The sequence below is a fragment of the Oculina patagonica genome, chromosome 3 (genome assembly GCF_052425735.1).
Source record: "Oculina patagonica isolate OP01 chromosome 3, crgOcupat, whole genome shotgun sequence".
Classification (NCBI taxonomy): domain Eukaryota; kingdom Metazoa; phylum Cnidaria; class Anthozoa; order Scleractinia; family Oculinidae; genus Oculina; species Oculina patagonica.
The window spans coordinates 10,627,693-10,642,643 of record NC_135760.1 but is presented as its reverse complement, the minus strand read 5'-3'; the positions used below and the strand labels follow the sequence as shown (position 1 = coordinate 10,642,643).

The following is a 14,951-nucleotide window of genomic DNA, read 5'->3' as shown; positions in this document are numbered from 1 at the left end:
AAAAGTGATCACTTTAAAAGTAAGAGAACGTTTCCGGTTTGTATGAAAATAGGTATTCCTTGACAAATACAGATATTGCCGCTACCACAAACGAACAATCATTGTGAATGTTAGAACGGGGCAATGCTCATGTCCTCGAGATGTTTTTTTTAACAGTCTTTTTACTGTTTTGTTAACATCAGGTTGGACCAAAAACCATCGCGAACAGTACACACTGTTTGTGTACACCGGGTGAGGATGACGCGGAAGAAATCGAAGAGGAAGTCGAAGAACTCGTTACGACTACTTTGGCACCAACAACTGCTGCATCTGAAGGCAACGTACAAACTCAGACTGTTAAAAAGGTTGTCACAAGAAAGCGATTCCGAAGAAGCGTGAGCAAAGTGAACATTGCAAGTAAGTAAAAAATTGCGAAAAAAGTGTATTGTAAGTGCCAAAAAGTTCATTATAAACCAAACGTTTCGGGCTTAGCCCTTCATCAGTGGTGAATTGGTCGACCAATTCAACCACTGATGAAGGGCTAAGTTGTTATCCCTTCGAAACGTTTGGTTTATAATGAAACTTTTTGGCACTTCTACAAAACTAAGACACCTTCAATAATACACTTTTTTCGTCAATATTGACAGTCTAGACTGTCTAGTTTGCCGACGCAGCGAAAGCAAAATCCGTGATTTATTCTTTAAAACTAGTATTGCAAGTAAGGATTGCTCAGTAAGATATTGAGTCATAACACACGCATAGAGTAGTATATCCTCGAAAGAGCGCCTACCCAAGGTTATAATTTCTCATTTTGAAATTTTGTGATTCGTGCAGCTCCCTCACAACTAAAGCTCCAACCGTGAAGTGCAAAACCAAGAAAACGTTCTCTTTTGCCTGGAAAGTAGAGGACTTAAGGAATTTGAGTGGCAGTTCAAATTGGCCGGTTAAATTTTGCTCCGGGCAAGAGCACTGCGTTTGAAAGCTTCGAAGCAAGCAATGGATTACTGAAGGAGAGCTTCTTTTACGCTACTCAACAGTATGATGTTAACATTTCTTCACAGGTAGCATGTTCGTGGCGCCAAACCCGATCGACTTCAACAAAGTCTTCAACGCCAATCTAGCAGAGAATCCAGTCGCCCTGGCCGCTGTTCTGGGAATATTTGGTGTCTATATGATATTAGCTATTTATGCTCGAAGAGAAGACAAAAAGGATATCGGTCGGGTATGAAATGTTTAATTTTTGCTTTATTTCATTTGGAGGGTATCTCATTCTGAAACCCATTTTCAGCTCAAATAATATACCACTTACCTAATTTGTAGGATTTATTACCTGGGCACTAACTATACGCATATTCTGATCGCTTATAGGCATTTTGTAGCTAGGCCATCACGTGACCTACTTTTTGTAAAATTATGGGCTATCACTTAATGAATGCCAAAAATGGAAAGAGCATATCTGAAATAGCAAAATGGCCAAGTTTGAGGCCCCTAGCATTAAAGGGTTAGGGAGAGAAAAAAAAAAGTATTTTTTGAAACATTATGAATATTTGTATGAAAAATGTTGCTGCAGGGCAAGAGCTTGCCCTCCATATTCCATAATATACAATCTTTTTAATAGAAATTTTATCACGTGAACCTCAGCTGAAAAGTTCCTATTCCTTGTTTACATACGGTTAAAAAAACTTGTAATTCCAAGCCAGCTTTTTTTTCTAATAAATCTTATGTTATTTTATTCCAGGCTGGAGTAACTCCTTTAGAAGACAACGAGCCTTATGACCAGTGCCATTACGAGATAACTGTGTACACGGGGTACGGTAAAAAAGCGGGAACTACTGCTGACGTCAGCTTTATCCTCTCTGGAGATGAAGGTGAAAGTGAGCCTCGCATGCTGAAAGATCCCAAACGTAAGACGTTTCAGCGACGTGGAATTGATGTATTTTTGGCAACGTTTCCGGAAAGCTTTGGAGAACTGAATTACTTACATCTATGGCATAATAATGCAGGTAAGCTTGATTTCAGGAAATGTTCGCATCGGGTAATAAAGGTAAACTTCGCGTTCGAGCCTTTATCGCATCACGCCGGCGCTTTAATATCTCCGGTTTCGGTAGCAAGAAGTGACTAGGACTATTTATACTCCCCCCCCCTGGATAGGATGCTAGTCAATCGCAGGGTTACTCCCCCCCCCCCCTCCCCTCAGCATTAAATTCACTGGTACCCATTTATAGACCTGGGTGGAGAGAGGCTCCATGAAAGTAAAGTGTCTTGCCCAAGAACACAACACAGGGATCCCGACCAGTGATTCAATCCAGATCTAGACCGCTTGTCTCGTTCCACAACGCCACGTCTTAGTTGATTTCTACAAGTTTCACATTGTTTTGACCTCCGTTTTTCACAATTAACAGTTTTTTACATGGGCTTCCAACTCAAACATGTACCATTTTTGTACCACGTTTCAAACGGCTCTCTAACTCCTTTCTTTTTTCATGGCAGGTCGCTCACCGTCGTGGTATGTAAGTCGAGTGCTCGTTCACGACCTCAACAACGACAAGAAGTTCTTGTTCATCTGCGAGAGTTGGCTAGCAGTAGAAGAAGGTGATGGCACGGTCGACAGGTTAATTCCTGTGGCAGGCCACGATGAAATGACGAGCTTCAACCATCTCTTTTACTCCACCACTCAGAAGAACCTGGCTGATGGCCACCTCTGGTTCTCAGTCTTCATCCGCCCTGCGAAGAGTCGTTTCACGCGGCTTCAGCGCATAACCTGTTGCTTAACACTGCTGTACTGTTCTATGATCACAAACGCTATGTTCTATCAGGTTGGAGGTGAATCTGATCCTGCCTCTACACTTCAGATTGGACCCCTGGCGTTCAGTCCAGCGCAGATTGGAATCGGCATCATGAGCAGTTTGATAATCATCCCAGTTAACCTCCTCATCGTGGGAATCTTTCGTAATGTTGAAGCGAAACCGACAAAGGAAGAACTCAGAGAGAGGCGCAGCAAACGAACCTGCTGGTGGTTCCAGGAGTTGTTTTTCTGCTTCTTCGACTTCAACAAAAACAACAAGAACGACTTCATCGAAATTCTGCATACGGGCTCCAAACAAGAAGAGCAGTTTTTGGACTTCAGTTCAAAGACAAACTTGGCAGAAAGCGATGAAGTTGCGCTAGGCTTAGGCGTGGAATCCGAGGATATAAGCTTCAGAATTTCCAAACAAGAGCGAAAGGAGGAAATGGAAAAAAAGATGAAAAAGAAAAAGAAGAAGAAGAAGAAGCTCCTGCCATATTGGTTTCTCTACATCGCTTGGGTCATCTGCTTCCTGACATGTTTCACGACAGCTTTCTTCTGTGTCCTGTACGGGTTGCAGTTTGGCAAAGAGAAATCTGCTCAGTGGATTTCATCCATGTTGATATCGTTTTTTCAAGACGTGCTCATCAGTCAACCAATCAAAATCCTTGGAATCGCCCTCATAATCGCCATCATCATCAAGAAACCCCCAGAGGAGGAGGAAGAGGAAGACGCCGACAAGAAGAAACTGGACGACGAGGATTGGTTACACGACGGTCCTAAAAGAGGTCGGTGGGACTACACATTTAATGAATTTGAAAATAAATGAACGTATATATACGTAGAATGCACTTAGCTTCTTATCCTAACGATATTTCGGCTGGTTCACAACCAGCCACTATACAGAGGAAACAAATGGAGTTTACATTGGCTGTGTTAGCATAACAATGTAAACTCAGCCAACTGGTAGAACACAGACCAATGGTAAACACAGCCAATGTAAACTCGAGCCAATGTAAACACAGCCAATGTAAACTCCATTGTACCTGAAGAAGGCTGGTTTGGATCAGCCCGAAATATAGTACATAAGAAATTCAATCACTTGCTACGCTTGTGATCGGTCTTTGCTTCCAAATTCATCTTTCAATACGATAAACCGAATTAAATCACTATTGATCCAACGTATACCGGTAGGATATTGTAGACGGTTGCTTGCTTCAACATTTAATAATACACATTTAAGCTCATCAAGCTCATTCCCACTCTCACAGTATTCTCTTTATTAAAGGAGCAGTGCCACGATATTTTAATTTATTTTTCTGATTACTTCCAAATAGGCTAGTTTCAATTACGCTCCACTGATCGCAAAGGAATAAGTCGACGTTCAGGGGAATAATTTGAATTTTCTTTTGTTTTATTCCCCTCAACCTCGACTTCACAACTTTGTTTAGGATCAGTAAAGCGTAATTCCGGCGAAACTACCTATTGAAGAAAAATTTTCTAAATTGAAAAATAAGAAGTAATAAAACGAAAAAACCAGGATCGTCTCGAAGGTTAAGAAGAATTACGAACGAAAAACCATCTCCCCCCTCGTTTCTACCGCTGGCACGAGAAACTGACGGAGGGCTCTGGGGCCTGGGGGAAGAATTCCAAAACGGAAGTCGAAAACGTCGACTCTCTCATACATTCTTTTGAACGTCATGCGCTCGGGGAAGTCGATCTGGACTGGAATCCTGTGTTCCCAGATCCCTTCGTTTTCTCGTGCCAAGGCCCAGCCGGCTAAGAGAAACGAAAGGGCTATGGGGACGAGATGACGAAAACTTGAAACTTGCAATTTTTCAGTTGAGTTGTCCGTGACGTTTCTCCTTAAAAGCAAACACTTACCCTTCCATAATGGTAACCTTTTATTTTACTTTTACAGATAATTGAAGGCTAAACAAGAAATTGTGGAGAAAAGGACAATAACTTAAACAAACATCGAAAAAATGCGGAAAAAAGACTAGATATACACAAGCATATAACTAGAGTTGACAAGTTTTGAAAAATACACCAATTTTCAAAATATTTTCTGTTTAAGTTCTGGTTTTGGTGGATTCTGTAATCAGTAACTATTTAAAGAATTAAAAGGGTTTCCAAATTTCTGCTTAGTTTTGGATCAAACCTTAAAAGAGAAAGAATGATTTCAGAAGTAACGTTGAACTATAGGCAGTGAGTTTTTTCCCTTGGGTGAATACGATAGTCGATATAAATGTATTAAACAAGGTATTTGTTTTTTAATTATATTTTTACATAGCTGTTCTTTATTTCTTTCTTTCAGAACCAAGCGACAAAAGAATGAAACCGAAGACACTTATCCGTCTACAACCTCCTGACAAAACGAAATTGGAACAAGCTAGACAACTCAGGTATAATTGCAAGTTAATTTGCTGAATTTGTTTCAAAATATTTACAACAACTACATGTACAATGTGCACGATATAGCCAAGAAGGCAAGTGGCTCCAGTGAAATTAACTATGCTCAAGTAAAACGAAATTGCGATTGAGATTGTTCCGACACCAATAGTAAAATTCTTTCGTTGGGTGCCCCTGAGAACTTGTTTCAACTTACTACTGAGAAAACCACTATCGTTAGTTTCTACTCATGGGATATTTTAGCAATAACCTCTGACCTTCATTTGCCGTGAAAACTTGCATGAATATTTTACCGCGGACATTATCCGTTCCGAGAAGCAAACAGGTTTCTTTAAGGAACAGATTAGGTCCAAGGAATATTTTCGTGTGAGAAGCCTATATTATTTATGAATATGCAAAAAAAGTAGAAGGTGTTAACAATGTACTTGTCTTTGAGCGTTACTAGCGTTCGTTTCTCAAAAACACGTTTATAATCTTATTTTGCAGGTTTAAAGAAATGAAAATGAATGCAATCATCAAGGAGGTCGCGCTCTACTGTTTTTTCGTCGCCTGTTTGTGCATCGTCAGCTATTCTCATCGCGATCCAACGTCCTTTGCTTTCAGGCAAACAATGTATAACTCATTTGTAGAAGGAGTTCATGGAGGCAGCAAGACATTTTCAGCGGTAAGTATCTTGGGCACGCTAGCGTAATTGTTATTGGCCGGCTAGGCGGAGGCAAGAAACTTTTCTCTCACAGCAATTCTCTCCACCCTGGTGCACTGAATTAGTACCAGTGAACAAGGAAAGCCTGACCCTGCCCGGGGTGGGGAGGGATAGCTTGTGATAGACTAGCATCTCATCCACTTGAGTGCATTGAAACACCAAGCTATATATATAGCTATTGCACCGGAATGATTTTCTTTCTTATTCTTCTAGTTTACATGTAAGTTCAATTACCTCTGTTTTGGTATCAATCAATTGCTCGTAAGGCATGTATTTACCCTGAAATAGAACTGAACATAGTTTTTTAACCAAACGTCGCCTACTGGTTTATAAAACTTTAAGGGAACTTAAATTTTGTTTTAAAAAGGGGGGGTCACCAGATTCGTTTGGGAGCGGGAAGACCTTGTATATTCCATATAATTCCTTTAAAATTCCTGTGCGAGTACTAGCAAAGTACACGTTTTTAGCGATAATTTATTTTTCAAACACAAGAATTGATCTGTTTTCATTTTACAGAAACAATTTGATCGCTACAACCAAAATATGAGAAAAAATTGATAGGTCACCGACTCGTTTAGGAGAAAGCGACAATTTCCTTTTCTCGCGGACTAAGCCGCATAGAAAAAAGCCGCCATTCATTTTGTTTATGTGCGCGCGCTAATTACGCGTAAAATTCTGCGCAGTAAGGATGCGCAATGCAATACAGCGCAATGACCTTAACTGCGATTTCCGTAGCATGAAGCGGCTACGAGTACTGGAGATTATTCTCCTCTCCCCTCCTCCCTCCCCCGCCCCGGAATTTTGTACATTCCATCCCCCGGTCATTTAACGATCCTTATTCTTATACTCAAGTCAGAGATGCACTGTGAATAAACTTCCTTTCCCGTAATTTGGTAAGTTCCGTCCACCAGTCATTTATCTCTACTCCTACGCTTCAGCAAGAGAGGAGCCGTAAATTATGTGTTACTTAGAGCAGTTTTCAATTGAGTGTCGTAAAACCAAAACCAAAGTAATCACTCTAGCCAATCACAAAGAACACAGACAATCCAGTAAACCAATCAAAACTCGAAGCAAATACATGTAGCCGGCACGAAGCGCGGAAAAACGTGCGCGAGCGAGTCGTGATTGGTTTTGGTTTTAATTTTGATTGGCTTAGAAAGTGGCGAGAGGGTTTTAAACCAATCACAAAGCGTAGTAATGCAAAACCCGGCAATGCAAACGCGAATTACTTTCGACTCTCAAGTGAAAACCGCTCTATCCCGTGAAATAACAGTGAAAAACCAGGCTGCTCTCGCAGGCTATCTCTTATCCTATCTCTTAGATATTCTAGTCTTCTCGGAAAAGGACGATAAACCGTAGGTCCCGTCTCCTGTATCCTCAGTCTTATAACAGGGGACGTTAAAGAACCCACGCACTATTCGCAAAGAGTAGGGCACGAAGTTCCCGGTGTTGTGGTCTGGCCTTTGTGTAGTAAATTACAGTATGTGTACAACGCATTTAAACATAACATATGAAAAATGCGCTATATAAATTGATGATCATTATCATCATTATCCTAATGTCATCTTGATTGTACCCATTTATATTGTGTTTTGTCGTGCGAAATACAGATTGGTAGCCGTGAAAACTTCTACCTGTACGCGAAGACGACGCTGATGAATGCTCTCTATACCACCTCCTGGTACAATGGAAATGACACTGAGCCTGGCTTCACTGCTGACCTGACGGCTTACATCATTGGAATGGCGAGGTTTAGACAACTTAGAGTTAAAAACTGTGAGTAATGTTTTAAGATTTGTTATTTCGTTATTAAAATAAAAGAATACAGTTTTTTTATCCCATGCCTTGAAGAATACAGCCAATCAGGAGCCTGGAAAGCCGTTGCATATTCCGCAGTATTCCACGAAAGTTCCCGTGCATTCATCACGGCCTCCAAGTTTTCCCGCCGAACGCCTTGCCGGGAGCGCGCGCGCCATTTTTTTCATTCATCACAGAGAAAATTTTTAGACATAACGAAAAACCAAATTATTCTCTCGAAATCGACATTTTTATAGTTTTAATCTTCGGAAAAACCCGATCTAGAGACGGAATATTTTTTGCAGACGTCGAGAAATTTACCAAACAGCGACCGAAAACCAAGAAACGGTGAAGGAAACACCTTTCGACTGCGTACAGTGTATTGAGCCCTTGTTCAAATCGGACAAAAAAAAGCCAAATTTAGCCACTGTTTCAGTATAGAATGATCCACAACATTTAAATGTACAAATATTTTTCTGAATATGCAAAGGCCCGTTCTGGACTGCCGTAAGTTACCTAAACTGATCAGATAAAGTCGCCACGATTTGCATAGACCGAGAGTCAAACGCGCGTAACAAGTTAGCATTGGAATGGTTTTGCTTCTCATATAGCGGTTTACAGTTGACTGCCATTTTCAAACTAAAACCGAAGTAATCACTCTAGCCAATCACAAAGGACACAGACAATCCAGTGAATCTTTAAATTTCGAAGTAAATCTATGTGTATGTATACGGAGCGAAGCGTCTGGGAAGCGTTTCACGGTGACATGAGCGATTTGCGATTTGTTTAGGTTTTACTTCTGATTGGATGAAAAAGTGGCGTGGGATTTCAAAACCAATTACTAAGCGTAGTAATGCAAAACCAAAGAGAACGCGAATTACTTTGATACTCAAGCGAAAACTGCTCTTTTCTAAATGAAATGTAAATCAACAACATTGATAGATATTTTTTTATTTTTATAAACAGATAGCTGTGAAGTTGCCCCAGACCTCAGACGTTACATCGACGAATGTAATGACTGGTACGGGTTTTTCGCGGAAGACACCGGTCAGTATGATATTGGTTGGGAGCCGCTGAAGAACGAGTCGCTATACAATCCTCCTTTCACCTACCGGGCTTGGGAATTCAACACATCCGATGAACTGGACACCTTACCTGTTATGGGTAAGCCGTCTACACATGAACATGCTTACAAGTTTCCTTAGTTATGGTGTCTTGGGGTAATATGGCCTGATGTAGTTGTCTAACAAATGACCTCTGTTTTTCGACTGTTTTAGCCCTTAGATATTGAAAAACAAGCACATAAAAGAAAAACTACGCAAAAAATTTCATTTAAATGGTTGCACATACATTTACTAGGTTTAACGTATTTAGGTTTCATGCACTAACTGACGTAAAAGTTAAACCTTTTTGTGCAGCGCTGTAATAAGTAATAAAAAGTATTGCTCAAATTAAAAATTTTAATTCAAAGCGTGTTCCAAACGTAAAGCGGCCTTCACACGACAAACAATTGGCCAACTCGTGTTGGCAAACTCAAGTTGGTGTGTGTGAACGACGCAGCAACGGCAAATAAGTTGGCCAACTGTTAGCGACAAATATAACTTTTCTCTATTCTCACCAACAGTTTGCCAACTTGTTTGACAACTGTTGTTGTGTCGTGTGATAGCCGCTTAACACATCCCAGGAGTCCATTACTCGTACTACATGGATTTAACAGTAGCCCAATATTGGAAAATCAAATACTAGCCCGGCTAATATTGTAAAATTAATACGAGCCCAATATTGGCAAGTGACAAAATATGTCATAAATAATGTGTTGGGCTCGTATTAATTTACAATATTAGGCTAGTATTTGATTTTCCAATATTGGGCTACTGTTAAATCCATGTAGTACGAGTAATGGACTCCTGGGATATGATTGGAAGAAGGAAAGGGATGGAGGGGGGAATACGTAGGGGAGGGGTTGGTGGTCTTTAATCCAATGGCATATGCATGTTTAGACAGATTTTGCGGTCACAAATGTGAAAGGGAAAAAATTGAACCGCAACGAAATACGTTATCTTCTTCATTTTTCTTAGGATACGTATCTACATATGGTGGAGGCGGATTTGTCGCAGACTTAGGTTATACAAGAGAGAATGCAACAAAGATCATTCAAACACTGGAAGACAACAACTGGATCGATGCACAAACTCGTGCTGTCATCACTGAGATAGCAACCTACAATCACGTGGCAAATCTGTTCTGTGTGATGACTTTAGTGGTTGAATTCCTGCCTACCAATGGCGTATTCCTTTTCACCGATCTCAAGATCGCTCGCCTTTTCACTTTCGGCGGTGGTTTCGAATCGTTCCTCTTGGCTTGCGAGTTTTTCATCCTGTTGTTCTTCGGCGTGTTTATTTATCAAGAGCTCAAGCAGCTCTACAGACTACGCAAAGGTTACTTTAAAGAGTTCTGGAACTATGTCGAGTTCACCATGATCATTTTGGTGTTCACGTGCGTGGGGATGTTCTTTACGCGTTCTATGCTCGTCAGCCAAGCGATTGCCAGCCTGGAGAGCAACCCTGGAAAATACGTCAGTTTTGGCCGAGTAGCGTCCTGGAACGAGGTATTCATGTATATGGTTGCCTTAGTGGTGTTCACTGCGTGGATCAAAGCAATTAAGCTTCTACGCTTCAACCGCCGTATCACGATCCTTGCGCAAACCTTGAGGGGCTCAGCTGGCCCTTTGGCTGCCTTCTCTGTGGTCTTCCTGGTATTTTTTTTCTCTTACTCACTGTTTGCATTTGCTGTGTTCGGCAAGGACATTGCGGACTTCTATAACTTTGTCTCCACGTGCGAGACCGTGATGGGAATTTTACTTGGAGCGTTTGACTACAGGGCCATTGAAGACGCGGCGCCTATCCTGGGGCCCTTATTCTTCTTCTCTTTCATGGTCCTGGGCACGTTCATTTTGATGAACATGTTCCTTACCATCGTACTGGATGTGTTTTCAGAAGTGAAGGCGGGCATAGATGACCAGGAAAACGAGTACGAAATCGTTGATTTTATGATCAAGCGCTTCAGGAAATTCACTGGCATGCAGCCGAACAAGGTCATGGTTTCCGATGAACCGCTCGAGAAAAAGAACATTGAAGAAGAAGTGAATAAAGATCTGCTGGCGATGAAGAACAAGAAGAAAATTACAGCCAAGCGAAAGTTCAAACCAATGGACTTGGTGGCTCAGCGCTTCACAAGACTGGAGTCATCTCTGAGCGGCTTCTACTGTGAGGAGTGGGCTGAGGAGCGTCTGTTAGATCACATTGTGGAGAGGCGGTGGGGGGTCAATGCCGAGTCTGCCTACGCTGAGGCTGACGCAGAGCTCAACGAGGAACAGCAGGTCGAGGAGTTACGTCAGGATATGTATGCAGCAGCTGAGAGGTACGACGCAGATGACGGTGAAGGAACATTCAATTTGAGCTTTGAGGGAGACATGTTCTCCCCGTGGAATTCCACTAACGCTTGAAGACTTTACTGCTGTGAACCTTGGCGCCAACAAGATTTTTGAATATGGCATTGCCTATAAACTGCAAGTTATGTTGGCTATCAAGTGTGTAAATAAGGGGCAAAATGTCTTAGTCATTGGCCAATTAAGATAGCATGCATTCAGTACACAGGCTTTGTGACCATTTATTGTAAATTCTTCATTTTAACCGATCCCTTAAATGGTAAAAACAAAAATATAGCTATTCATCTATTCCGCCTAGCTGCATGTAACCTGTGAACATGCTATTCCTTTCTGGATGTAAAATACTGATAATAATACTAAAATACTAATTAATATTTAAGTACTTGTGAGTAATAGGTACATGACATATCCTCGCGTTCATTTTAGGTTTTACCATTCAACAAAGCTTCTCCGTAGACTGTCGTAGATGTAAACAATATAAGCCACATATAGATTACATATCCAACCAGGTGTATGCAGCAAGAGCGAAATAACTCACGTGATCCAAATTCTGGTTTGAGTTGGTTTTGATTCCAAGTGGCCGAGTATAGAGTGCTTCGATTTGATTGGTTAGAACACATAGCACGTGATTTATTAACTTGTCAATGAACCAATACCGAGCTCAGTTTTTTCGACAGTCTTCGGAAGAGCGATCTGTATAGAATTTCTGATAGCAATCTTTGTTTTCGTTCACTATCACTAGTTTCGCTATTTCGTAGAATCGATATCGAATGAAAATTGATGAGTAAACAACTGCGAAGCTAAACTGACCAAAGTTGAAAAAATGCATTCCCTTTATAATTACGGTTTGTAATACGAGTACTAATAAGAATGATAGTAGTATTAAAATTTGTTCCTAGTTCGTTGTCCCCATAGTAGTGTATTGTTTATGGAAATTCAGCTTCGTTTCTGAAAAAATCTGCCTCTGAACAACTTTAACCTGTTTCAGTTACGACGTTTTACAAAATATCATTTCTGCATGTTCAACTTTGGGTTAGTTGCTCCTACAGTACAGTTGTTATTGTAAATAGTGTTTCGGTGATTTTTTTCATAAATTGTAGGGTTTTTCCCACGCACGGGCCATTGCTCCGTTTCGGGTCGTTATTGTATTTGAAGTATTGATGTATACGTATAGAGGAATTTCTGTTGTTGTTTTAAATGACGAAGTAGCCTGCCTCTTATGAGTGTACGGCGAGCTGATCTTTAAGCTTGTATTAGATATTTGGGCGTGTTCTTTGTTTTTAATATTTACTTTTGGGGTTTTGTCTTTCACAGGACACAAATGGTCCCACACAAATACATTCATCATTTTTCTCACTTAAGACGTGTCAATTGTTACATCTCATTTTATAAACCAAATATAAGGTTCTCCCGGTCTTTCTCGGCAATTTTGCTCTCACCGACCTCTCCATCTCTCCTTCTCCCCATAAGACTGTCTTGATGAATTCATGATCAGCAAAATGCGCAAATATTCATGCTGAAGCTGTGAAACTCAGCAATCTTACCAATAAGATCATGATACTAGTTCTGATATCATGGAACGGCGGCATCACAGGCTCTTCCTACCCAGGCCTGTCCCGAATGTGCTCGGAAACTTTTGAGCAACTTTTGGCGCTAAAAACGTTTTCATAACTTGTTGATAATGAAATGTCTAAAACAATATTTATTGTCTGCCGCGCCTTTAAAAAGATGTGGCGCTGCCATTGTGCGCTCAATATTCCAAGGTCAAAATGGTTGACTGAATGTATTTAACATATATATGAAAAATTTCGAAACTAACTCCCGTGTGCCCAAAACAAATAATAATCGTAATTAAACGGGAAAAAAAATTTCATTAGGCGAACGGATAAATTATAGTAATGAAAACTTGGATGGTTCAGATAGCTTTTATATCAGTCCCTCTAATACTTGAGGCGCGGTGGCCTAATACTTGAATCTTAATGGAAGCAAATATAACTACTCCTCATTTTAAGACAAACAAACCACTCATACTGTGTAAAAACACTTGAAAATGATTATTAAGCAATTAAAATTGTTTTGACTAGCCGTTCGAGATAACATCAAACTTAAGCACCCAGTTTAGCTTCCTATTGGTTTGATCACTGGACTGAAAACCTCCTCGGACGATTTGTCTTCCTCGATCGACTGGTTCCTTTGAAGGATTGCGATGTATGACAATACTTTTAAAGCTGTGCACCATTTGGAAAACACGCCGCAAATAGAATGTTTGTAGTTTCAAGGTACCAAATTTTGGGTCTGCTTCAAGTTCTGCAATTTCAAATTACTGGGCATCTATTATCGAACTGACAAAAATGTTTACATTGGTCGCGAGGGCGCCTGGACTGTGCCGTCGACTGTATCGATATCGCTATACTGATGGGAGATAGTATCATCGAAATCGGGCATCTTTCATCTTATAAGTAGCGTCGATTGCAGACGGTGGGTGCTAGTCGTCACACGTCGGACTTAAGTTGCGTGATCCAAATTCACCTTAAAGGAATGCTGAAGCGTAACATTTATTCGATATTCGTCAATAGAAAAAATGCATTAGTACTAGTCTTCCTGTTGGTTTAGTAAGGTCTCACGTATGTCAAGGGGTGCCATTGGGAAAACTTGAAGTATTTATCCACCCCTTCTAGCGGGAAGCGTAACATCTTTTATCTTTGGATGTGTCGCTTGAGAAGAACGGTCTCTTTTGTTAGACCTTTGATTTGTTTTATTTAAACCGAGACCGTCGGCCAGAAAAAGAAACAAACGTATCCGAGACTCCGAAACCTAGCAGCAAATAGATCAAAGCCGCTGGCAGAGACGAATACAACTGCGAAAAATGCACGATTGCGGGCCTCTTCTCGGCCCCCAAAACGGGAACAGAGTTACCGAATCAACCGCAAAAACACGTCAAATGATCCAAAAGTCCCCCTTAACCCCCCCCCCCCCCCACCACCTTCCCGAAATCGCCCGTCATCGGCCAAAAGCCGGTAAAATCACGTACTTCCTTTGTGTCAGGGAGAATTGGTAACCCGTACGGGAGATTCGGTCTATATTTGGGAGACTCCAGGATAATCTGGGAGAGTTGGCATAGATGATATCACAACATTGCAGTTTAACGGCCTTGCTGAGTGGAAAAGGGTGGAAAAGAAAAGTGTCCCAAGACTTTTGTCTCGAATTATAGGCTTTGGAATCTAGACTTTCTACTGCGTCGCTGCTCGTTTTCGGTTTGTGGTGTGCCCCGTGCTCTCCGCTCGCGCTCTGGCTCCACTTGAAAGCACGTCTTCGATCTACAAGTCGTCAAGTCGAGCACCGGGGATCTACAAGCACCAACCCGGAAACGAGAAGCAAACGACTTTTTAGAAAGTCTACTCGAATCAGCGCAAAGGGTAAATTGATCACAGTCACACAGTTAACGGTATAATATCCATGTTGCTCAACTAAAGGCCCGGCAAAACAAATAAACATGTTTCCAGATCGGAAACATACTGGAAGCATGTTTCCACAATTGTTTCCTCGTTTTGCTATGTTTCATGCCGTGCGGAAACACGAAATGTTTCTGCCGAATAGCAGCTGAAGCAAATTCTACTTCTTGGGAAAAAAATAACGCTGAAAACAATGCTTCCCGGGTGGCAAAACTAGGAAACATCGAGGAAACATGTGCGCGCTATAAATGTTTCTGAAAACATGTTTCCTTGTTTTGCAGTTCGATTCACCCAGCCTATTTTAACATTGTAAATCCACCGGATTTAAAATCGGTTCCTTAATAAAACAGTTTATTCATGAATAAGGACAGTATA

The 14,951-nt window shown here is 41.0% G+C and overlaps 1 protein-coding gene across 1 annotated transcript in view; it reads left to right on the top strand.

The window, feature by feature from the left end:
* LOC144646491 (polycystin family receptor for egg jelly-like) overlaps window positions 1-12,516 on the top strand; it is a 34,786-nt gene extending 22,270 nt beyond the window's left edge. The window contains exons 16-24 of the mRNA XM_078506090.1: window positions 183-396; window positions 1,041-1,201; window positions 1,718-1,982; window positions 2,470-3,552; window positions 5,082-5,169; window positions 5,663-5,840; window positions 7,490-7,655; window positions 8,643-8,840; window positions 9,755-12,516. Of these exons, the coding sequence (XP_078362216.1) occupies window positions 183-396; window positions 1,041-1,201; window positions 1,718-1,982; window positions 2,470-3,552; window positions 5,082-5,169; window positions 5,663-5,840; window positions 7,490-7,655; window positions 8,643-8,840; window positions 9,755-11,181 (3,780 nt within the window). The 3' untranslated portion in view covers window positions 11,182-12,516. The remainder of the gene's footprint in view (window positions 1-182; window positions 397-1,040; window positions 1,202-1,717; window positions 1,983-2,469; window positions 3,553-5,081; window positions 5,170-5,662; window positions 5,841-7,489; window positions 7,656-8,642; window positions 8,841-9,754) is intronic.
* Window positions 12,517-14,951: the final 2,435 nt, after the last annotated feature.